General features: G+C 33.7%; 1 protein-coding gene across 3 annotated transcripts; it reads right to left on the bottom strand.

Annotated features, from left to right (window-relative positions):
• Positions 1-14,290: 14,290 nt before the first annotated feature.
• On the bottom strand, positions 14,291-22,513 carry LOC118030954 (uncharacterized). 3 transcript variants are annotated; one of them, XM_073405628.1, is made up of 11 exons: positions 22,182-22,512; positions 21,508-21,602; positions 19,782-20,621; positions 19,599-19,695; positions 19,415-19,519; positions 18,557-19,297; positions 17,436-18,469; positions 16,229-17,363; positions 16,081-16,153; positions 15,005-15,150; positions 14,291-14,906 (listed from the first exon to the last, which is right to left on the bottom strand). In XM_073405628.1, the coding sequence occupies exons 1-11, from the start codon at positions 22,261-22,263 to the stop codon at positions 14,572-14,574; spliced, it is 4,683 nt and encodes a 1,560-aa protein (XP_073261729.1). In that variant the 5' UTR covers positions 22,264-22,512; the 3' UTR covers positions 14,291-14,571. The 3 variants fall into 3 exon arrangements, with proteins under 3 accessions (XP_073261729.1, XP_034891110.1, XP_073261730.1); XM_035035219.2 differs by having other exon boundaries at positions 16,229-18,469; positions 22,182-22,511; XM_073405629.1 differs by lacking the exons at positions 14,291-14,906; positions 15,005-15,150 and adding an exon at positions 15,157-15,775 and having other exon boundaries at positions 16,229-18,469; positions 22,182-22,513.
• Between the last annotated feature and the right edge of the window lie 3,771 nt (positions 22,514-26,284).

Raw genomic sequence — 26,284 nt, forward strand, 5'->3', positions numbered from 1 at the left:
AATCAGGCGAGCCATCAGAATGCTCATTGTTCCTTGTGGTTCAACCATGGGATTTGCCTCCAAGTTCTATGAGTCAAGGATAATCAAATCTATTAGCGATATGGCCAGCTGCTAATTGGATGTCCCTTCCCCGAACTACGCTCGTAGGAGTTATTCGAGTAATCTAGCCATATGAGCCATATTATTCTTAACATCTTTCAGCTTCTTATAGTAGTGAGCCTCTCTTTGTTCTTCATCCTTTTACAAAGCCTAGTATTGTAGACTCAAGCAAGGGGACCTATATTTCAAATACCTGCCATGCATATTCCATAATTCATAATTTAGATGCATATAGATGTATGATTATGCATAATGATGTATGTTTGATATGGATTAGTTATACCCCGAGCTAATATATAGCCATCATTCCTTTATAAACAAATAGGGTTTCGATTCTTTCGTAGTTGCCGAGACAACGTAATATGAGTCAATGCTTAATAATAATACACTTATCATAAGGAGATATTGCTCATAAGGTTAGGTATAAACCCTTTTAATCAATACTTGACAAAAACTTTTACATTTGAAATCTATTATTCTACTCATCATCATCGTTTACAAGGAGAAAGGCAAAGCCTTTACTTTCTATGTCCCTAAAGAAAACATCAGTCTCATCCATGCTTTGTTGATATTAGTGGACATCCCTTTCAACTTGTCGGGCATTTTGGTTGATGTTTTAGGCATAGACAAAGGCCCGATCAATCTACTTATTTAGGTTTCTCATCTTCTCAAAGAAGAACATATTTTTGTAATTTAGTTTATTGTTGTTGGTGTTAATCATCTAGTTGTAGTGCTCGAGTAGTTTGTTCCTCTCTTCCATATGTTTTGCCTTGGCCTTTTCTTTATCAAACCTCTCCTCTAGCAAGCTAATCTCATTTCTCATTTTATCCAAATCAATTTTGAAGACCCCGAGAGTCTTTCCTTTCATACAGCTTCATCATTCAGCATCACATTCTAGCATCACATGCTTCTTGTATAGCCTTTCATACCCTGGTTATTAAACCTAGCCTAGCTCGGCGGGTCGACCTGGGACCTGGTTGACTCAGTGGTTGGACTGGTCCGAGATTCATAAAAGACCGGCTGGGGCAACAACTTGGCAGAACCTGGTTGACATGACGGGTCAACACATACCCCGGGTGACCTGGGCAAACCCGGACGAGACCCGATGTTCTTTTTTTTTTCAAATGTGGGATTTGAAACCCATTAGTATATATACTCTATGTTCCCAAGAAAAAAGTTATATTTTTTCAATGTTGGATAAAAAAACTTTTTGGTTTAAATACTTCAACTGAAAGGGATAACATAGTATCTTTTCAATGTGGAATTTAAAGTCTTTTCGTATATATACTCTATGTTCCCATGAAAAAAGTTATGTTTTTTTTTCAATATGAGATTTAAAACCCATTAGTATATATACTTTATATTCCCAAGAAAAAAATTATGTTTTTTCAATGTGGGATAAAAAACTGTTTGGTTTAAATACTTCAACTTAAAATGATAACATAATATCTTTTCCATGTGGGATTTGAAGCTCTTTTGTATATATACTCTAAGTTCCCAAGAAAAAAGTTATGTGTTTTTCAATGTGAAATTTGAAACCCATTAGTATATATATACTCTATGTTAAAAACTTATTTCTTTTCAATATGAGATTTGAAACTCATAGTATATATACTCTATGTTCCCAAGAAAAAAAGTTATTTTTTCAATGTGGCATAAAAAAAATTTTGATTTAAATACTTCAAATTAAAAGCTTAACATAGTATCTTTTTAATGTGGGATAAAAAAAAAATTTAAAATATTCTTTTAAACTTCAATATTTACAATATATAAAGCCTATATTTACATGGATTTTTTCTTAATTTTTTCATATAAAATATGAAAGCTTTAAATATTTATATTTTATTTTTCCAAGTTGACCCATGAAACCTAGGGGGCGGGTCAACCCCCGAGCTGGGTTTCATAACTATGTTTCATACTGCTCAATCTAGCTTTCTAATATAGCTTGGGTATTTTTAGACATATCAGCCCTTTCTTGGAAATCGTTAAAATTGGTTTTCAAAGCCTCTAGTTCAGTACTAGTTTGCATCCAATGTGTTCCTAATTCTTATTGTTCTTCCTTAGCTTGGTTTTTAGCTGTCTTTTCTCCTTATAGTTGCTCCTTTAAGGACATGATTTTTGTGCCCTTTTCCTTCAGTTATTACTCTGCAAACTTTCGCAATTTCTCTTCAGTTAGGATTTACTCCTCGAGGGATATTCTAAGGGCTTTACTGGTGCCCACCTCCCTTTGGATTTTTCTAGTTTTTCTCTAAACTCTTCCTTATTGTTAATCCTATTTCTTTTAGTCTATTCAACAACTTGTGAAGTCCTCTTTCTTTTAGTCTATTCAATAACTTGTGAAGTCTTGGCTTCAAATCCAAGAGTTATGGGTAAGTAGTGATAAATTTCTCCCACCTTGGATACTTTTCACTAGTAATTGGATCTTTCAAACCATTTGATTATTTCCAGACCAATACCAGAAGCTTCTAATCATGCTTGATGTTCTTCACAACTTCCAAAATAGATTGATGCTTGAATAACCATGAAAATTAGGATAACACGGATTTTCTTGGCACATCTTGTACACCCATATGTTGCCTCATAACAAAAGCAGGTGTGTAGGTCACTCCCATCAAAGGCACTCAACGTCTTCAGCCACAACTCATCAAGTAATATGTTGCTCTCATTGATTAGTACTTAAAAGTGCATTTTTATCAAGGTTTTATATCATCATTTTGCACTTGAAGTATCAATAACTTCTTAACTAAAGCATGTTTTATAATAACATATCTAATAATATAAGATACATATAATTTATGGTAAATGTTCATCTTAAATGCAGGCCTATCACATAAATAAAAGGATTGATTGATGAGTTTAAATACTGAAATTGAAAGGACAAAGAAAGGACCAAACTTAGAAAAGAGATGTTGGTGCAGTCCAAACTAGAACATTATTTGGTAATTGGGTCATATCTGGAGCTGTAGATCTCGGATTGAGGTCTGCTTTATATGGATGGAAAGGTAAGACATAGGCCTAGAACTTTCATGGGAGTCCAAGATTTAAAAAGGTCGTTTTCAAGTCCAAATTATAGCAATAACGGAGAAGTCTAAATCTGTCTTGCAACCCAGATATTGTGCAGTGTTCAGCTCATATCTTGAGTTCCAAACGTCCAAATGACCTCAATTTTTTTTCCTAGAAAGATAAGACAATTTCCTAGAACTTTCATAAGTACAGTTGGTTCCAATTCTGATATTAGCAATGATATTTTGTTCAGACAATAAGATAAGGATTTTCACCAAGTTAAGAGTTGGCCACCCACTCAACAATTAGTCATCAAATCAATAATTCCAAATTTTGGCCTATAAAAGGAGGCATTTGCCATGCATTTAGGCATCTTGCTTGTTCAGATTAAGATCAAGCTCTTTATTTCTCTCTTTATATTTTTGTAATGCTTAAGTTTTGTTTTTATTAATATATTGTTTATGTTTTTCATTTCCTTTCCTTTACTTAGTTAACTTGTATCTTATTTATATTCTTATCTTGTTTATTTATGTTTTTCTTATTCATTATGTTTAGCGAATTTTATTATGTCAAGGTGAAAAGGTTACACTAATGGTGTAAGAATAAGTATAATATAAACTCAATATGGACTTCAATGCTTATATCCTAAATAACTTGCTACTAACATGTCTTATCATTTTTATCTTATTAATTCTTAATACCTTGCTTGTTAAATGGTTAATCTAGATTTATGTTGTATAACACTTGGTACAACAAATGCTTGGCACTTTCATAACCTAACCGTATGGTATAACCCACACTTGTGCTATGAAAGGAACGTCATTTGTTATTAACATAAATTAGCATCATCAATTCCTAACAATATTTAAAAGTTTGGTGTTACTTAAATAAGATAATTAATATGATCATGTTAACAATTTATAATGAGCTATTAATGTCAAATCATCCGATTGGAACCTCCTTTATGTGTGGTTTCCAATTGAATAATAAAAAGAGTTTATATTATACTTGTTTGAAATACCATTAGTAGATCCTCTAACCTTGACATTTGTTTTTATCATTGTTTCACCCTCACATTAATCAAACATCTCAAAGTGCTCTTTAACTTATTATTATTATTATTATTATTATTATTATTATTATTATTATATAGTTAACCTCCATGTGGTTTGACCCTGGTCTTGCCGGGTTATTTATTACTTCGACACTCCTGCACTTGGGATAAGACATCAATCTTTTGGTCATGTCACTCACCCATAGGGCTTTCCACTTCACTTCTCCTTGCAAGATTCCTTGTAATTTTACTTTCTAGTTTTCCTTACTCAAGTCCTTCCATTCATATTTTTTTAACTATCTTCAATGGTCTTTGACTAAACCAGCATAAGTTGTTAAATATCTGCCTCTTGGATTATATATGGCTAATCAGCCATATATACAGCAACTATTCACAACATCTCATTGATCCTTTGCCAATCCTCCTATAATGGTTGAGTATTAAGATAGTTTCTCCTAGTATTGCCACAAACGGATTTATCTAAGTGTTTTTTTATGCAACAAAAGTTACAGCCGCCTCTAAATTGATTATTCTAGTGAGGTTTGGAAATAACACCAACCTGAAGATTCCTAAAGCAAGTATTCTACCTTTTTCTTCAACAAATCTAGAGTCATTCTTCCTTATTTTGAATACCTCTTCGATCATTTTCTATTTTATGCTAGTAGCACTTTTCTCCAATATCTTATGAAGATCTGGAACTTTAATCATTTTAGCCAATTTAGTTAGCACTTTGTCACGCCTTTGGTGAAAGTAGACTTTGTATAGATTTTGATGGAATTGGTCAGAAAACCATAATCTTCCAAAGTATGACACATGTCTACATCCCTAAAAGGAAAGCATCGGTACTTGGGGTCCTAAAAATGCAATTGCATAGACACCTTTATGATTTCCACTATCCTCCTATATTTCTTTAAAAACTAATCATCGTGAATGCTTTTCACATGTGAAATGAGCTTCTTCAAGTCATGTCTAGAGCAACTCATAGTTGTGGTAGGTGGCAATTTATTATCATCCAGTCTTAGGCAATCCCCTTCCAATAGCTATAAGGATTCAGAATCCAACTCATATTTAATAGAGGTCATCTCTTTAATGGTGGCCATGTTATCATCCCTAAGTTTTGTAATTCAAGATGTTTTTTAAGGTTAAGCATGTCTTAATGCAATAATGTTTATTTGTAGAACACACTTCCTACATGCAGGTTTTTTTTTTTTTTTTATCAAATGTAAGAATTATATGGATCAAAAAATAGCAAGACAAGCTTGCAGAACAAGCTGGGAACCAGCAGTACATATACAAATACATATCCAGGTAAAGGGAACAAACTCCCATGAATAAATCATAGCAACACAAGCTTGCGAAACAGAAAGCAAAGGGAACATACTCCCTTATACAACCTAACATCAAAGGGAACAGGCTCCCTTATACAAGCATCATAATAAACATGTATTAAAACCAACCTAGCAGACAAAGAAGCATCTACCTAGAAATCCAAAAGCCAACAGTATCAGAGAGGCGGGTCTCCTTCCAACCCGGCAGATTGGCAACAACCTGCTTTCCATCAAAAAAAGGATAGTAGTAGTGAAGACGAACCTCAACAACAAGCTGGCCATCCGTAAAAGCAAACCAGCTGCTCAGCACAACATACCTTTGGGGAGAGAGCCCCACCTAAATGAAGTCTTATACAAAGGAGGTATGAGAAACCATCCGCATATATCCTCACCAGCAGACCAAACCTACACCTTGGTAGCAGAATAGCAACAGAGAATCAGCCCAAGTATATGGGGAGAGAGCCTCACCCAACCTATTGGGGTTCAAAGCATCTATCTAGAGAAGTCAGTCGAATCAGACCTGCAAAATAAACGAAATACACAAGGGGGTGTCGTGGGGAGAAAACCTCACCCAGATAGACAAAGCCCCAGCAAAGCAGTATGAAGACAACAAGTAGAGGCACCCTTGAGAAAGGATGACATACACAACAAGCAAAGCACATATCTGATAAACCATATCACCATGCCAGCATAGAGGAGGCCATGCATTAGGGGAGAGAGCCTCACCCAAACAGGCAAAGAAATTCTTTGCAGCAAGACTCCATACATTGCCTAAAAAGCTCCAAGACCTGACAAGAAAGCCTGGGACCATGCATCAACAAGTAGAGACACATGATAGTAACTAGGAGAACAAGCCAGAGAAGAAGCATAACAACTCTAGCAAACCATAATTACAGCCGGCTTCAAGAAGCACAACATACCAATCTGCATATAACAGCAACAAGCTAACTAACCTGTAGAACTAGGAGGAAAGCTAGCATCACAACACACAGTCCCAGGACACACTTCATCAACAACAAATCTGTAGACAAGCTCAACGAGCTACCCAACAAATGTAGCATCAACTAGAAGTCTCATCCTAATCAGCCAGACCCAATCCAGAAAGAGCTTAGACAGGCCCCAACCAATGCCCCATATTAGGCAAAGAAATCCTTTGCAGCAAACCAGCAGCATCAAGCTACCCAACTAACAAACATAGGCAGAATAACCCCATTATAGCAAAAAGTAAGGAAACCAAACATTTAGGGAGAGAGCCTCACCCAACCGAATCCCTTTACAAAGCAAATGGCAGCCGAATCAAACCTGCATAATAACTAGAACAGGGGAGCGAACAGTCTAGACATGAGGAGAGAACCTCACCTAGATAGACAAAGCCCTAACAAATGGAACATCCGGGCAGAAAGACCTTCAAAGAAGCTAGCATCATCTATGTCAGCGAAGAAATCGACGTTAGCAACAGTGATGTGAAGATTTTGAAGATGACCAATAAGGGAACCAAAGACCCCATTGGGCCAATCAGAGAACAGATCCATGACAAATAAGAGTGGAGGGAAAGAAATAAAACCCCCTTCTAAGTCATCTACAAAGGAAAGAGTTTCCACCAGTCGTTAGCAGAAACCCTAGCATTTGTATCACTTATCCATCCACCTGTTAGGGTTACGAGGAAACCACAATGTACTCACTCTGTTTGCAGCCAAGTGGAAATAGAGATGTCGATGTTGGACTGGTCATAGGAGCCATGAAGAAAGAGCGCACGAAGCTCAGGAGCAGCTGGATGACGAGGAGAAACTTCAAGAGAAGAAGAGCATCTCTCTAAATTCTCTCTCTATCCAGCTTGCACTAACTAAGAGCTCTCTACATACATGTGATGTATGGGCAAAAAATATGGACCATGTGTGGAAGCATATAATAATCAATTTTGACGATGCTTAGAGATAAAATATAATGCATGATGATCTCTTTATGGACCAAGAGGTGCAACAAAAATCCGATCTTCGACCGAGCAACGACATATTATAGGGGAAGAAGGTAGGTGATTTTCACCTTCATCTAATTCTATTAAATTCTTAAGGTACTTTTATAAAGTATTCTTATCCGAATTTTGTTACTTAATTAATCATGAATTATAAAGAATATTGAGATTAACTTTGGTTAATGGTATTGATTAATACTTAAAAGTGCATTTTTATCAAGGTTTTATATCATCATTTTGCACTTGAAGTATCAATAACTAAAGCATGTTTTATAATAAAATATCTAATAATATAAGATATCTTTAATTTATGGTAAATGTTTATCTTAAATGCAGGCCTATCATATAAATAAAAGGATTGATTGATGAGTTTAAATACTGAAATTGAAAAGACAGAGAGGGCCAAACTTAGAAAAGAGATGTTGGTACAGTATAAACTGGAATACTGTTTGGTAATTGGGTCATATCTGGTGTTATAGATCTCGGATTGAGGTTTGCTTTATATGGATGGAAAGGTAAGACATAGGCCTAGAACTTTCATGAGGAGTCCAAGATTTAAAAAGGCCATTTTCAAGTCCAAATTATAGCAAAAACGGAGAAGTCCAAATCTGTCTTGTAGCCCAGACATTGTTCAGTGTTCAACCCATATCTCGAGTTCTAGAAGTCCAAATGACCTCAATTTTTTTTCTTGGAAATATAAGATAATTTCCTATAACTTTCATGAGTACAATTGGTTCCAGTTCTAATGTTAGCAATAACATTTTGTTCAGATAAGAATTTTCACCAAGTCAAGAGTTGGCCACCCACTCAACAATTAGTCATCAAATCAATAGTTCTAAATTTTTGCATATAAAATGAGGCATTTGCTCATGAAATGGCATCTTGGTTGTTTAGATCAAGATCATGCTTTTTATTTCTTTCTTTATATTTTTGTAATGTTTAAGTTTTATTTCATGTTATATTTTTCTTAATCTCTTGTTTATGCTTTTCACTTCCTTTACTATACTCATGTTCTTATGTTGTTTATTTATGTTTCTCTTCTTCATTATGTTTAGCTAAGTTTATTATGTCAAGGTGAAAAGGTTTCTATTGCGAGCCAAAACACACTACAGCGGGAAAAATCAAAATAAACTAAAGGCCAACAACAAAACGACATCACCTTAGAAAGTTTAACCAAACGCACCGTTTAAATAAAACTGCCAGCATTATCCTTGTGTTTCCATTCTGTTATATTTACTATTACAATTCAATTCTGTTATGAATAATGTTACACGAAGTCATTTGTGACTCTTGTAACAGAATATAGAATACACATTTCCTATAAAAATGGCACTGGATGTAAATAGAAAGGTGTGAAAAATATACTATGCAATTAGAGTGCCTCTCTTCTGCTTCTTCTCTCTATCTCTTCTTTTCCTCAGTCTTTCCCATACCTCTCCTCCCTTTCATGTTCTTATGCTACGTATAAAGGCTCCAGCAACCTTATCACAATTAGTTTGAATTTCTACTGATTGGATCTCTCAAAATTTACCCTGCAACAGTTTCACTAATGGTGTTAGAATAGGTATAATATAAACTCAACATGGACTTCAATGTTTATATCCAATAAAGTTTGTTATTAACATGTCTTATTTTTTTATCTTATTAATTCTTAATACCTTACTTGTTAAATGATTAATCTAGATTTGTGTTGTATAACACTTGGTACAGCAAATGCTTGGCACTTTCATAGCCAATTGTATGGTATAACCTACATGTGTGCTATGAAATGAACTTGATTTGTTATTAACATAAGTTAGCATAATGAATTTCTGAAAATATTTAAAAGTTTGGTGTTATTTAAATAAGATAATTAATATGATCATGTTAACAATTTAAAATGAACTATTAAGGTTAAATCATTCTATTGGAACCTCATTTGTGTGTGGTTTCCAGTTGATTAATAAAAAGAGTTTATACTATACTTATTTCTAATACTATTAGTGGATCCTCTAACCTTGACATTTGTTTTTATCATTGTTGAATCCTTACATTAATCTTACATATCAAAGTTCTCTTTAACTTATTATTATTATTATTATTATTATTATCATTATCATTTTATTATTATTATTTATAATTTATATAGTTAACATCCATGTGGTTCGACCTCAGTCTTGTTGGGTTATTTATTACTTTGACACTCCTGCACTTGGGATAAGACATCAATCTTTTGGTCGTGTCAGGTATCCATGTTGAATGGCTAGGAATGAGTGATAAGATTGGCTTAGGCTATTGGCATCTATACTAGATAGTCAGGAATAGATGTCAATGAGTAGCTTTGGCTAATGATATCAATGTTGGATAATCGGGAATAAATGATAAGATTAGCTTTGACTAATGGCATCCATGTTGAATAGCCGGGAATAAATGTTAATGATTATCTCTAGCTAATGATAACCATGTAGGATAGTCAGGAACAAATGATAAGATTAGTTTTGACTAATGACATCTATGTCGGATAGCCAGAATAAATGTTAAAGATTAGCTTTGGAAAAAAATGACAAGATTAACCGCATAATGGTATCCATATTGGATAGTCGGGAGTAAAAAATGAGATTAACTCTGGATAACGGGGTCCACACTAGGACAACCAAAAATATGTTGTGAATAGCCTGGTTGAAAGCATTTATTAATATGATAAAAGAAAGATTATAATGTGTTATTTCTGACCGAAAACTATGTTTAAGGAACTATATAAATCAATTATAGTTAGAGATGAATCATTTATTCACTAAAGAATTCTATATATACAAGGATTCCTAGACCATAATATGTCATTAGTTGTTTATCAAATATAGCTTAAATAAATAATGTGGAATATTGTTGTATGAAGATATGAAGTAACATATTAAAGATAGACTTAGTAGAAAGTTATTAATGAGAACCTACATTATTAAATATTAATCTTAATCATGATAACACGTTTATTTGTTCAATTACATTAAAACTCTATAATGTCATGTGGAGAAACTAGTTTCCTTGGTTTAGGGACTAGTTTCTAGTATGGGCAATGTGACTAGTTACCCTTGTTAAGGGGCTCGCGCCCAATTTAGACTATGTGACTAGTTACCTGGTTGAGGGACGAGCACTTGATTCTAAGTGGTTGGGACTAGTGACTCGGTAATGGGGTTAATGTCAAGCAATGGACTAATGGTGTCAATATGAGGCCCTGGTGACTGGGATCTTTTAACAATATTGGTACAATGAAGGTTTCTATCGAAGGATCTGCTCAATGTCATGTGATGTTTTTTTAAACAATGGGAAAATTGCTTGGAAAGTGAGATCATAGATTATGAATTGCTTATCTGAAAATTGTATAAGTTTGTACAATGTATTTAAACTAGTTTGATTTCATGTTTTACATATGATAAGTAATTGTATTCATGTATATGTAAAGCATTATGCAATTTATAATTTGTGGCATGGTTGTGTCATATTGTGAGGTAATCTAACTATAAATGTGAAGTGATTTATAGATATGATAACAGTGAACTAGCAACTGACTGGTGTATAAACATAGTTTGGAAAATTTGTCAATCATTGATCCAACATGAATAAGTGGGGGAGAGTTTGTCTACTAGAGAAAGAAATATAATAATACCTTAAAATTGTAATGTGATGGTTTATTGGTATTTAAAGGATCAAATTATTGAATTGGAAATAAATTCCAAGACAAGGAAGGAAAAAATTGTATGGCATCTTAGTATACCATCACAGATTCTGCCAGCTTCAATCTTTAATTCTATTTCGTTCTTTATGCCCCTCTCTCAAAGTCTTATATATCCTATATAAAACCCTTCACTTTTTAGAAGAACCACACTACCTAGTCATAGGCAGCAATATCCATACGAAGTCATTCGAGAGAATTGTTCCCTTAAACCCTACTATCTCATTTAATCAATTTGCTTACTTGACTTTGAAGTACCATACCATGTATTTCGTGATAACCAATATATTTTTGTGTATAGCTGTGTCTAGGACTTTGTTAGTTACAGGACTCTAGTCATGTTGGTTGAGCTGATAAGCTTCTTAGGTTGTAATTCCTTAGGAATCGGTCTTCCTGCTAAATAAGAGAAACCGGTTAGCATTTGTAACTATATATATCTCTTCCATTAATGAAAATATAAGCTTCTTCTCTCTTCAAACAAACCTCTGTTATTTCTATGTCAATTTAGATGAAGGAGATCATGCACATACACAACATACAATTTTCAAATTATATCAATACATTCTTTCACTAACTTGCCAATTGAATAAATACCAAATTTTTTCCTTCCTTTTTGGATGCTTAATTGTTAAGATTAATGTAAAAACTAAATTCTTGTAGGACGCTTAATTGTTAAGACAAGGCTAAGACAAGAAAGATTTCAAGTGTAAAGTGAAATCTTAAGGTTGACTTTAGTGTTGTAATAAAGCTTTTAGTAGGAATAATTTGTGATTGTCATAAAGATACGAGGAAAATAAATTGTTACATTGAAGAATGTTAATTGAGTTAATGGTATGTAAAAACATTTACCTTGTTTTTCTTGATTTCAAAGCACATGAAAATGGTAAGACGTTAAGAATTTATGGGCATGCAATAAAACAAAGAAAATAACCTTAAAATAATTTTTAGAAAAATATTAAGCCTAAGAACATGGGGCTTTTTTGAATTTCACAATGATTTTTTATAATTATCATGTCAACTCATGGATAATTTTATATTTAACTAAATAAAATAAAACAAAAATAAAAATATGGTCGCACATGTGGCACATTCAAGGATAGATGAAAGGTGTCTATGCCCTTTAGTCGATACGTGCAATGCCTCCTGGCATCTAAAAATACCTTTTAACCATGTCATTTGAAGCGCTGCCATGTCTATTTATGTTATTACAGCGTGTTTCACATGCAGTGGTTTAGTTTGGCATCAATAGGCCTTTTCTTCTTCTTCTTCTTCTTCTTCCTTCTTCTCTCTTTTCTCCCCAGAAAATTACAGCTTAGTCCTCTTGACTATTGGTATTTCAACTTCAATCTTTATTCTTTTGATTTATAATTTTTGGTCTTAACTCTTTTATAAAAAATTTATTTGTTTTAAATTTCATTCTTTAATCCCAATTTATCAAATATTATATTTATCAATGTGGTTCTCATTCTTTAGATTTCTAAATTTTTTTCCTTTGTCCTTTTTGTAAAATTTTTAGTGATTTTCAATTTCATCATTCAATTCAAATTGATGGTATTATGTTTTTCAATTTGGTCCTCATTGTTTTGATTTTTTTTTTCTTGATCTCTTTGTAAAAGTTATAATTCTTTTCAATTTCACCTTTTAATTACAACATTATTTTTATTTTTTATATCAATTTTGATCCTCATTTTTTTTCTAAAAAAAATTCTTTTACTAAATTGATTTTTTTAAAATTTCACCTTTCAATTAAATATAAAATTTATTTTGTATTTTAATTTGATGCTCATTATTTTATTGTTATTTTTTAGAATCCTTTTGTATAATTAAAATTTTTTTTTTCAATTTCATTCTTAAATATTTAATTGATTGGGTTCGAGTTTAATGACTTAGGTTACAAATTTAAAAATTTATTATATTTTTTTATAAAAAATACTTTATAATTCTCTTTATTTTTTTTCTCAAGCTATTCAAATTACATTACCTGGGCTATAGGTTTGACGAAATATCCCAGAATAACTCAACCCTAATTAATGTGCTTATAGGTTGATTATAACTGGTTTTTTATGTTATTTTTTACCACATTTAAGTACCTTAACAATATTTTTTATATAAAAAAAATATAGTCTGATAGCGAATCACGGCAGCAAGGCTAGTAAATTAGCTAATTAAGTAAACAAAAAAATAAATTTAAAAAAAACTAAATATTTGGGCCTCACTTTACCTGGTGGACTTTCTCATTAGCCATGCTAGCTTGAATCAACGGTTGAGTTGGGCATGGTCCATGAAATTATGGCGTATTTATCTCAGATTGTTGAGTGCTCCTATAGGAATCGGTTGTGTTAATTGAAGTCTAGCCATACACTGGAAACATATAACGCTTTCCAGTGGTTGACTTATTAATTGAAATCTAAACATCCACGAAGGGGACGAAGTCGCTTTGACTACAGAACCGCATGTCTGTTGGAGCAAAATAGGATCATCGGTAACTCGTGATACTGCAAAAATCAATCATTTGGTATCGGAGTTACCGATCATCCAAATGATTTATAACTAAATTATAATTCAAAAATCACCGGAGACACTAGGAAAATCAATCATTTGGTATAGGAGTTACCGATCATGCATGCAAAATTCACTCTCTTTATTTTTTACATGGTTTTTAAATACTATTTTTATTTAGATTTTAATGATATTTTATACAATTATTATGTATGACATAAAATTAATATTACTAATAATAGATTTTGAACATGATAACATTTATGATATTTTTAATTTTTAGTCACATAATATAAATATGGTATTTTGATATTTTTTTTAACTTGATAACAATTATACAATATTTTTTTTAACAAAAACAATAATAATTCACAAACAAAAAGTTATCTTCATGAACTTTCAGGTTTAATAATAAATAAACTAGATATTTTTATTTTTATTTTTATTTATTTGCATTTTTTATCCCCCACAAGCAGCTATTGAGACCCTAAAATATAAAATATAATTTATCTCTAGTAAAACTTTTAAGCTTAAAACTTCCAAAAACTCACAATAAAATTAATTTGAACTCATGAAATATAAAACTATATATTATTTATATTATATATCAACAACCATCTCTGAAATGATTAAAAACCTAATACAGGATTTATATTTTATTATTCTCTAACATATTTCTTGTCTACAAAATATTTTATATTACATAAAATTTGAACTTACATAAACTAACAATATGGCAGGGCAGACAAGAGCAGAAATTCAGGCAGCTTCTCCACACCTTGAACAAGACAGGAAAAGGAAAACCAAAAAAACAAAGAATCTCAAGTCCTATTTGCTTCTTCAGTAATCGGTACAAAATCTACTCATCTCCAAAAAAAAAGTGGAGAAAAACGTACAACAGCATGTATCAGTTGTCATCAAGATGTTGTATCTCACCCATCATAATGCGATTGCTAGAAACCTTGAAGCCAAGGAGAGCAGGATCAATCTGCCTTCCTTTCTTCCCTTTCTTTTTCCCACTTCGTCCAGTCAGTGAACCATCAGATGATTCCAAGGCAGCCGCATTAGCTGCTTCAGCCTCAGAAAAAACAGGCTTTTTTAGCACATCTATGAATGATGTCTCTGTTATACCAGTATCATTGTAAGACGCAGTCCTCCTAAAACGCACTTCTTTCATGCCAGATGCTTGAGTATCACCTCCCCATGCTGCTGCTAAATTCTCTACAGACTCGTTCCTCCTCTCTGAAATTTACATAAGTTTTTTTCTTTTTTTTGTAAATCACCACAATTATCCAAAACCCAATAAACAAAAGACAACAAATCTGACGCTAATGATATACCATCAGAAGTTGCAATGCTTGTTGATTTTTTATGCTTGTTATGAGAAGCAGATGCCATGTCTGACAAAACATCCAGGGAAGATGAGGCTCGGTACACTGATGGGTGTTTATGCAAGGAATTGTCAAGCCCTTTACTTAATATAACCCTGTCCACAAGCATTTTTCATGAAAATCAATATTAGTTTCAGGTTAAAATAGTACAACTCACAACTCCTATGTTTATGAAGCAAGTCCTTACTGATAGCTCCCGATGTCATAACACAGATTTACAAGGGAAACCCCATAAAAGATTTACACATGAACAAACACTGAAGTTGCTAATAGTCAAGTCATGCATAAATAGTTGGACCACAGAGCTTATATGCAATATAAGTAAATTGTGAAATTCAGGAGTTAATGTCATTGCCGCCACAAATAAGGCTTTCTCTGTTCACAACACCGGTGATATTGAATCAGCCCTTTGGCTTTGCAGAGGATGTAGTTTTTACTGCACCACCTGAGATGCTAAAGTTTTTACTTTATAATAATAAAAAGAAATTAAAAAAGTGGTTTGGGTGACAAAAATATCTGCACCAACTCACTTTTCATTCTGAAGCAACTATTTGAAAAGAAAAGCAGGGGCAATGTAAAATAGTACCCTATGGTTTGGCCCATTTGCAGTCCAGCAATGGTTTCAAAATTTGGCACTTCAAAATTTATGGTTTCCTCTGTTATCTTTTACCTTTTTTCACGTCAGTCAAGTTGCTAGAAATAAGTCCAGGATACCGGCAGCTAATAAGACAAGATGACATGACACCATGTTAATGTATGCACATGCACAAGGGGATCCACAATCCAAACCAGTCAAGGTGCAAGTGTGCACCCAAACAAATTGCATCTTGTTTTAAGCTTCTTAATAAAAAGAAATCACAAGTTGCACATAACCTATCAAAGAGTAACAATGTATGTGCTACGATACCAATTGTGTAGAACATGATATGCAAGATGGAGAATTAACATCATTGTTGACAAGAGAAGATAATGCGTTCCACCCATTAAAAACAATACTATGACACAACTCAGCTGAGAAACATTACCTGTCATTAGAAACCTCTTCACTGGTCGAATTATCTAATCCCATCTCATAGCCATGCAAGCCTCCATATCCACCTGTAGATTTTCACAAAACCTCTAATATCCATCTAAGCATGTGAATGATATCTGACGAGATGGCAGAGAAATTACCAGCACTGCTTAGTGAACTATGCCTGCTATGGGCATTAACAAGATCCATAGCAGTTTCAGCTTGTTCAACAAAGTTTTCTTCAATGTGTGAAACAGACCTGGACATGGCCCTCGCACATTTGGACCCAGATCTGTTATCCAATTCTGCCAAGTCTTTATCCTTGATATATTTTGAACCAAACCTGTTATCCACATGATTAGCTTGAGAAGTATCTATCATGCCAGACAAAAAAGTTGGTTCTTCTGGTAGCGCTCCAGAATTTGACCCATGCAATCTTTCACCATTTCCTAGAAGGTGTACTTGACCACTCAAGGCCATGGCAGGATTATCATGCAACAGAGAATTTGAGTTCAAATGTTGAGGCCTATCCATAAATGAGTTATTCATGGCAACTTCTTGATCTGGATTATGATTTGAAGAAGATGAATCAGTGATCGGCCGAAAGGATTCCCGAGAATTTGAAGAGGATATAAGGTGCCCATAATCATCTTCTGATGAGTGAATAGACTGAAGACCTATTTTTTGGCGAAGGTCCATTAAAACTTGCTTCGAGCTCTCCTCATCCCGTTGACCTGATAACCAAATACTAGAGTTTCCAGAAGCTTCTGAAACATTTCTTTTTCTTTCATTTTCATGATGCAGCTGTTGCATCCCTCCTTCAACCCAACTATTCTCTTGCTGCCTTCGTTTTCCAGGGAAGTAGCTCTCTGTCATTTCAGGATGAGAAGCATAAATATCATCAAGAACTTGTTGGTCACAAGAGGGAGCATTTGAAGAAACAGAACCCAGTTGCTCAGCAGGATGCATATATAGATGTTCTGCTGAATCTGGACCTTGGGAATGACCATTTACATTATCCAAGTTAATCCCTAGTGTGACAGCAGGAAGAGAAGTCAGATGGTCAAATGCCATAGAGCTAGGCTCATAAAACCCACCCTGATGTAACTCCTGTAAAGCATGATTCCATTTGATGTGGCTTAAATGTTCATCATGTGAGGATAGCCTCTGCCGTTGCAGGTGACAATCTGAAGTGTTAAATCCTATAGACCTTGCCAAAGACAACTCTTGCGCCTGCATCTGTTCTAGCTGATGATGGAATTGCAGGTCTGAAGGCATTATATTACTATGCTTCACCTGTGATAAGAGGTCTAAGATATCAGTCTGAGGTTCTTGAAGATTATTCTGGCCAATCTTTGCTCGAATTACCTGCTCCAGTGACAGATCCAAGTGCCTTGGAATATGCAGATTTCGCTGCAGTTCTGGAAGTAGTGTCCTAAATTGACTCTGATCAACCAAGTTGTCTCTCATTGGATCTCCCTTTCCCTGCCCATAGCCAAGATCAGACATCTGATGCTGGAGCAACTGTTCCAGAACCTGCTGCTGCTGCAATTTCATTTGGTAATGATGAAGCTGTTGTTGCTGCTGCTGTTGATGCAGTAAATGATGCTGTTGCTGAAGTTCAAACTGTTGCTGCTGTTGCTGAAGCTCCAATTGCCGCCGCTGATGCTCCAACTGCTGCCGACGTTGAAGCTCGAACTGCTGCCGACGTTGAAGCTCCAACTGCCGCTGTTGTTGGAGCTCCAACTGCCGCTGACGTTGGAGCTCCAACTGCTGCTGTTGTTGGAGTTCCAACTGCCAATGTTGTTGGAGCTCCAACTTTCTCTGCTGTTGAAATTGCAGTTCAATCAGATGAGAAGGGATTTGCTCAAAACCCAGTTCCTGTAAGAAGGGATGAGATACATGATTCTGTTGTCGTTCGTTTTGCATCTTCTGTGGCATGAGATGCTGCTGGTCAAAATCATTGAACTCGGGTTGCCTCTGAAATAAGTGTCGAGCGTCTGTGGAACCAAGATCAATGTGGGGGTTCATGAGTGGCTTTTTACTATAATCTTCAGGCCATGTATCTGTATAACGGGATTGATCAGATACTGCATCAAAGGACCCATGGCTAGCAAGAGCAGCATCACGCTCTGTATAAGGATCCACAGCATGACCCTCACTCATGCTTGAAGCCATATAGGATGCTTGAGCATGCTTCAGATGAGAGTTGCTTCTGAGCTCAGACATCAGCAAGCCAAATGGATGAACTATTTCATCCTGATGAGTAAGCATGCCAGTTTCTGAAAATTCATTTAAGATGACAGGGTGGCCAGGAGGATTAGAAACAAAACTCTGAATGTCTGCAGCATCTGTCATCAAAGGGTTGCCACTGCTTCCAGGCCTTCCAGGAAAGACAATTTCTGTATCAAACAAAGATCAAAACAATTAAATTAGCACAAAAAATGGATTCAGATACATAAACAGCAGAATCACTCTTAGTAACTTACCTTCATCCAAAGAAACAATATTTTGGAATCTTTGATCATCAGAATCCACTGTCCTGGGGCGAAAACCATGATCAGGTATTCTTGACTGACCACTAACACTAGGGATGGCCTCAAATCCAGATGAGGCATACTGCAGTTCTTCCCTGACAGAAGAACCCTTGAATTCAAGAGAAGAAGCAGGAGACAGTGCGCTCCCTTCCAAGCTTTCTCCAACAGGTTCCGATAGTTGTAACTTAGCAGATGGACTAGTGCTTGAAGCGCACCCAGGTTTAAGTTTAAGGTGAGGCATAATATCTCCAAGCTCAAAGAAGGGTAATCCACTGGGAGCATCTGACAAACGAACTGGTAGATCAGTTCCAAAATATCCTTGCTCAAACCATGCAATGATATCAATACCAAGGTATGGTCCCTGGATCGACCCTTGAGGATCAAGATAGCACAATGATAGCTCCTCGAGTGGAATAATAAAATCAAAAAGAGAACTTGAATCGCCAGGAAGCTGGCTACCAATCTCAAAAGTAGTTGGCTCATTATCCCCCAACTTAAGGTGCTTCTTTGAAGCCACATCTTCCACTGATGACGTTTCAAAAGCTTCCAACTCCACAACATTGTCGCTTGGACCACACTCCCCGACACTGCTGGAATTGTCTTTCTTGGAAACTGCAAGCACAAAGTCATCCGTCAACTCTCTGCCAATTGTTGTTGTAAGCTTCTGTGTGCCATCTTTTTGTGAATCCTTTTCTGAAATACATAACAGATGGAATTGTATTAACACAGTGAAATAGAAAACGTTGAAAACTCAATGTTATGATCGCTTAACCTCAGCCATTGATGTATCTAACATCTCAGAACCAATACCTTGACCAGAAGCATTAACAGTAATTTTTCCAAAAGAGTCAGCAATTTCTTCAGTCTTAACAGAGGAATTTGGGTTCCCCTCACCTAAAGGCACCTTTCCAAAGCCTGAATAAACAAAAATGTGAGTTAGAAAGAACAGATGGCTTGATATGCAAAAGTCAACTGAAAATGGGGCATTGATCACCTGCAGTATTATTATTTGATGTGTCATTGTCTCTAAATGAGCTTTTCAATCCTCCACTGCTTGTGATTTTTCCCTGCCATATATCTCCAAGGACAGCCTGCAAGAATCATAAGATCCAATTTAAAGCAGTGACAATCACTACAAGGCATACCTTTTACATGACATTAAATAAAATTCATATACCTCTTCCTCTGCATCAGGGGAAACAAAAGCCAATGGCTTGATAGCAGTTTCCTGTGTTATTGGAGATGCATGTTCCATCCCATCTGGCATAGGATCAAAACTTGGAAGAGTCTTATGCTTTCGGTAAATGTCAAGAAGTTTTCCCCTTGGATAACAGAATGTATGATTTTTATCCACAAGAATGGACCCAATAGGAGAAGAATTAAGATGCCTGCCAATTTGAAATTTCCCACTATTGTTAGACCTCCCTCGTCCAGCAGCAAACCGCACATTTGAGCTCTCCACTCGTCCTCTATCTGACCCAAATCCAGGTGCACTCCGGTGCACAGCAGGTCCACCAGCATGAACTTCCATACGATGGCGAGGCCTCCACTTATCACGAGAATCATTCTCAAGGTCAGAAGTTGGGCGGCTAGCTGTGCCAAAATTTTGTTTGTCGCTGTGAGTGTCTTCCTTCTCAACATCTGCCCTCTTATCAGTTAAAGAACCCTTCTCTTTATCTTCCGGACCCCACCTAGATGACCACTTGCTGTCTCTTCGGGATTCATTCCCAGAAATGCGGTTATTGCTGTCATGCCAACGATCTGAAGAAGACAAAGTCCTATTCTCAGATATATCTCTGGTTGAAACAGAATCAGCACGATGGTCCTCTTTTCTGCGATCTCTTCTACCAAGCAAGCCTGTATCCCTCTCCTCCTCGCGCCAGCGACGGCTACTTTCTATGTCAGAAGCAATCCTCCTCCGATCTTTCTTCTCTTGGGTTCCATCTAAACGCCAATTGTCTTTCAAATTGTTATCAATGGAGTTTCCAAGGGGCAAAGAATTTGATGCACGTGTTTCCTGTTATTTTCAGGCACAAGGATCACTAGAAAACACCCAAAAAATAGAGGAAACCTTTTGATAGTTCTAGAAACTCAGGTGAGATATAAGTTCATCCCACACAAAACTAAGTGAACAAGTAGTAACTTATAAACAACAAGACAGCATTCTTTCTGACAGATAAAAAGGGGGTGCAGGGGTATTTCCCTATAAAGAGATCAAGATACTGCCACTGAATCTCCTTAGGTTGAATTATTTGAAAATTACAGAGTAGAGTTGGACCCAAAACTAAAAGTATTTCAACACCTTGCTAAGCATAACTTCTTGTTAAAAAACAATTTGACTTATAAATCCAATAAATTTCATCTCCGAATCCGGCACACAACTAATGTAATTTGACAGATAAAAAGGGGGTGCAGGGGTATTTCCCTATAAAGAGATCAAGATACTGCCACTGAATCTCCTTAGGTTGAATTATTTGAAAATTACAGAGTAGAGTTGGACCCAAAACTAAAAGTATTTCAACACCTTGCTAAGCATAACTTCTTGTTAAAAAACAATTTGACTTATAAATCCAATAAATTTCATCTCCGAATCCGGCACACAACTAATGTAATTTAGAATTCATTAAGGCCCTAGATAAGATACATGGTTCTAAACATCACAACATACAATCACACTAAATGACATAAATTATCCAGAATAACAAGAAAACCTGCAAAACATATCAGAACATCACATCAGCTAACAAAATTAGTCATAACAAAATAAATATCCAAGCAAGCATGTATTAATAAATATCAATAAATTAGAAATAACAACAAAAGATCATGTCACCCTGATATAGATAATTAAAGATCAACTAGTCAATGCGCATGTCCAACTTTAGACAAATTAAATTCCATACCCCTGATGCTCCAGCAGTTAATGACTTAGCATCCACTGGCTTAGCATAAAGCCATTGAGGAGAAAGTGGTATTGTGTTGTCCACAGTCAATTGATCTGTAAGTAGCAATTAGTAAGAACAATCAATATAATAATACAATTAAAAACCATCAAATTCAAATCGGAAATCTACGAATAAGTATTTGCCAAATGGGTATAATAATTCCTTCCCGCTTAGAATCCTTGAAATACAAAACAAACTACCTTTAGATTCATCTGCCAAACTCAATGGCCTTGTTCTCTCCAATTCCTCCTAGTTCTACCATTTCCAAAAAGAAAGACATTCCTAAATACTATGACTTCCATTCATTAAAAATCAACAAAACCACTATATACATATATATATATAAAGAACATTTATTAAGCTCAGTAATCTACCACCACTGAGCATGAAAAATACACAGAAATATAAATTAACATCGAAACCATTCAACTTCAACAGTCATGCAACTTGCATTCAACTAAATCAGATAAATTTGTTGCAAAAAAAAAAAAAAAACAGAGTAGCCAAGTGCAAAAATATAAATAATAGTCAAAACCCTAAAGGTGAGACCAAAACGGAATTATACATGCCCAAAAATAAAGGAACAAATCGATTGGATAAAACAATGGAAAATCGAAATTTGAAATTTGAACCTTTGAAGGAGGAGAGGCGTTCATCGGCTGATTTGGAGGAGAGGAGGAGATCGTCAGGTAGATTGAGCTTTCCGTCAGTCATCGTCGTTATATAATACCAACAAAAATTGCACAAATTCGGGGTGCACAGAAGAAAATACAGAGAAGCTAAGAAGAAGACAGGTATGAAGGGGGGGGGGAGAATGAGATAGCGATTGCGCGAGGAGAGATTGCAGAAACAGAAAGGGAGATTGCTAGGGTTTGGGAATTTGCGGACTGAGAGAAAGGGAGATAACTGCTAAGGGTCTGTGCGTTTAGATCGAAACAACCAAAGAGCGTATTATTAATTTTTGTTTTTATTTATATATTTCTTTAAATATAGTCTTTCTATCTTTTCAAGAGGAAATATAGTGTTTCTTTCTTTCCAAGAAGAAAATCACAATTACAATTATAATTACATTACAATTACACTAGTTTTTTTTTTTAAGTGGTATTATAAAATATAGTTTCCTGAAAGTAGTTTATTTCTCTATAATATTTAGTAGTATAACGGAAAGTAAATTAAAAAATATATTATAATATTTAATCATACTATAAAAAAACAAATTAAAAAATAATCTATTAATATATTTTTTAAGTTTATTAAAAAAATTTGGAGCAAATCTAATAAATTTAAAAGTTAAAGTATAATAAAATTTAAAAAATAATTTTTTAAATTATTTTAAATAAATAAATAACAATAAAAAAATATAAATTAAATATAATAAATAAAAAATTTCAATTAAAAAAATAAAAGAAAAATAAATAACAAATAACAATATAAAAAATAAAGAACAAAGTTAATATAAAAATCAAATTTTAAATGATGAGATTTAAAAAAATATAAAATAAAAGATATAACGAATAAAAAATTAAGAACCAAATTTAATATAATTCAAAGACGAAGGGCATTGTTCCCCTTTCACATGTCAGTGATGATAATTAAAGTTTTTATATTGCCAACAAAATTATTGTTGGAATGCGAATTTCAACGCGCTGACACTTAATGTTTTTATTGACCGAGTTGCATCTTTTCACAGGTTTTCCAACAGAATAACCGACGGAATGTGAACTCCAACACATTGGTAATTAATTTATTTCTGATTGTTGATTGTTTACTATTTTACCAACAAAATAACAAATGAAATTAAAAAATCTAAAGGGGTTTTGAATTTTTTTATACGAAACAAAAATTTCAGAGACTTTACAAGCAGAATCACTGATAGACTATTTAAAAATAATAATATTAATATTCCATTGGTAATTTCATCCATAAAACCTAATATAAAAACACAAAAATCACATCACACCTTCATATTTTAATCCCAGCTTAAAATCTTAGTTTTCTCTTTTATTCTTTCCTAACTAATCTGTATTACATTATGTCTCTCTCAAACATTCAAACATCAAGGCTAGAAATCAACCTTTCTTTCTCTCAATATATTTAACAAGTATTTGTGGGTAAATGTTTTGAAGTATTTTATTTTTATTTTTCTTATTTTTTGAGGTTTTTTAACAATGTATTTTTGTTTCTTTTTGCATCACACTTAGTAAACTCCAAAAGTAAGCACGCTATTAAGATAATAATTTTTCATTCCTTAAGCCTATATTTGTTTTTGTATTACTTTTTCTTTTTTGTTTTTGTTTTTGTTCAATTATTTATTCTTTATAATTTTATGGAGTAATAGTTGTGTAGAATTTTAGTTCTTATTGCAATAACTTTTTTTTTTATTTTTGTTGAATTTTAGTTATTATTTTCAAATTTGTTGTTCAATTTCAATTAAATATATATGATTAAATTTCATTATTATTTTGTATTGTATTCCATTTAGAACATTTTTTTGTGAATTTAGGATCACAAGTATTAGCACTTAGAAATAATTATGTTCAATTTTAGTTATTATTGAAATACTTTTTTCATTATTTTGTTGAATTTTAGTTATTTTCTTTGTTTAATTTTGTCATTAATATTTAATTAAATGTATAGGATTAGTTTTAATTATTATATTATATGTATCCCATTTAAAATAAATTCTTGTCAATTTAGGATTAATAATATTATCACGTAGAAAATAAGAATTTTCTATGAAATTGAATTATTCAAAATTGTTGGTAGAAATAGAATAAAATCAACTAATTTGTGGCATATATATTGTCTATTTGTAGGATTAAAAATTTTGGGTAGTTTTCCATATAGGGAAGGTGTTGCTGAATTTTTATAAAAAAAAAAAAAATCAGAATTGTTTATTTTTCCCCATAAATTTATGTAGATACATAATAGAAATTCAATTATATGTTGTGAGAATAGGATTGTTGTTAATTCTTATGGCAGGGATAATGACAGCAACGAGTTATTAGGTGCCGATCAAGAAGAGAAATTTGAAGCACATGTATTGATTCACAATGCATTTCACATGATATCTAAGCATTTTACATGATAGTCATAGTTCAGTGCAGGAAACTGGAGCCGACAAATTCAATATTGCATTACCACTCACACCAACAGCTATGTTCTATTCGTTTCGTATGTGAAGCGAATGGTAAGACTTATTTTAATTACATCTATTTTTTTTTAATTTGTTGTTATATATAAATATATTTAATCGATAATATTTTTATCTTATAGTCTATGGCTCATGGACGTGAGCCAAGTCCAATGAAGCTTTTTGTGGAAATGCATGTTTTGAGTGATGATTGCAAAAAAAGATGCAGCAGTTCGTTAACAATAGAGCTTAACACTTCGGTATACATTGGTTTTCAACCATTTTCTTTCTTATGTTTTTATTTTCTTGAATTTGATGATTTCATTTTTATTTCCATGAGACATATAACAGTCAGTTGAAGGGGAGATACAAGAACGATCCTTCGACTCACTTGGATTTTGATCTGGATATGTGGTTAGAGGCAGGGTCGTCAGGTGGACCCGATAGAAATCGGGTGTACGAACTCTTTAACACTAAGGTTGAGAACTTGCGAAGGACTCATAGTTTTTCAACCATTGAGTACTCGCAATCGATCCCAGTCACTCAATTTTCAAATTTCACGAACTTGTTAGATCAAGGAGTGCAAGAACATACGAACCATCTCAATGAAAAATATAAATGACTCTCTGTGGATTATGAAGAACTCTATCAAATGGTCATGGATATTAGATCACAGATGGGTGGTGTATATGCACTCCTTTATTGGCCCCACAGTCCTAAGAATGACTAACTTCTTCCTTCTCCTCCTCTAGCGCCATCTTTGTTCTTGTTTCATTGTATTTAAACATATAATTTTGTAATCAATATTTGGTTTTATATCAAAATAAATGATTTTTAAATACTTGAATTTTATACAAATTTATTTTTTTTAATTATTTTCTATTTTTATTCAATAGATTTTAATATATATATATATATATTTAAATTATTACTGACAAGGTTATTAACAAAATTAGTCCGTTAAATGTTCTAGAGAGTTAAAAAAATAATTACTGTAAATACCATTGTAATTGTTAAATCACCAACAAATTTATTCCGTCGGTATATGTTAGAGAGTTGTAATAATTATTGCAGGTGCCATTTGAACTCACCAATGAAATTACAAATGGAGTGAACTAGGTAATTTTGTTTTTGGCACACATTATCCATCTATAAAACTATTGATAATTTTTTTTTTTATTAATGATAGACTTATTGGACAGATAAAAAATTACCATTGAATATTTTTTAACAAATTGTTTTTATTTGTAAATATATTGGTAAATTAATCACCAATAAAATATTAAAATAAATACTAATAAGAATTACTGTCAATAAAACTATTAAATATGATAATTTAAACTCCATCCTCGAACCAACAAATAACATTACGTAAAATTCTAATATTGCTAGGTGGCCAAAGGCACCGCTAAAAACACAGTTCTTTCTTTGTTTCTTCTTTCCTCGTAATCCCCTACTAATGCTTATATATAAAAAAATATGACATTTTATAAATTTGATAAAAGCTTTAGATTCGAAGAACGAATTCAATAACATTAGTGGGGATCTTTCTGCTATGTGATGGGCATGACATGGCATGCTTCACACATGAACCATTATATA

The sequence above is a fragment of the Populus alba genome, chromosome 17 (assembly GCF_005239225.2).
Source record: "Populus alba chromosome 17, ASM523922v2, whole genome shotgun sequence".
NCBI classification, from domain to species: Eukaryota; Viridiplantae; Streptophyta; class Magnoliopsida; order Malpighiales; family Salicaceae; genus Populus; species Populus alba.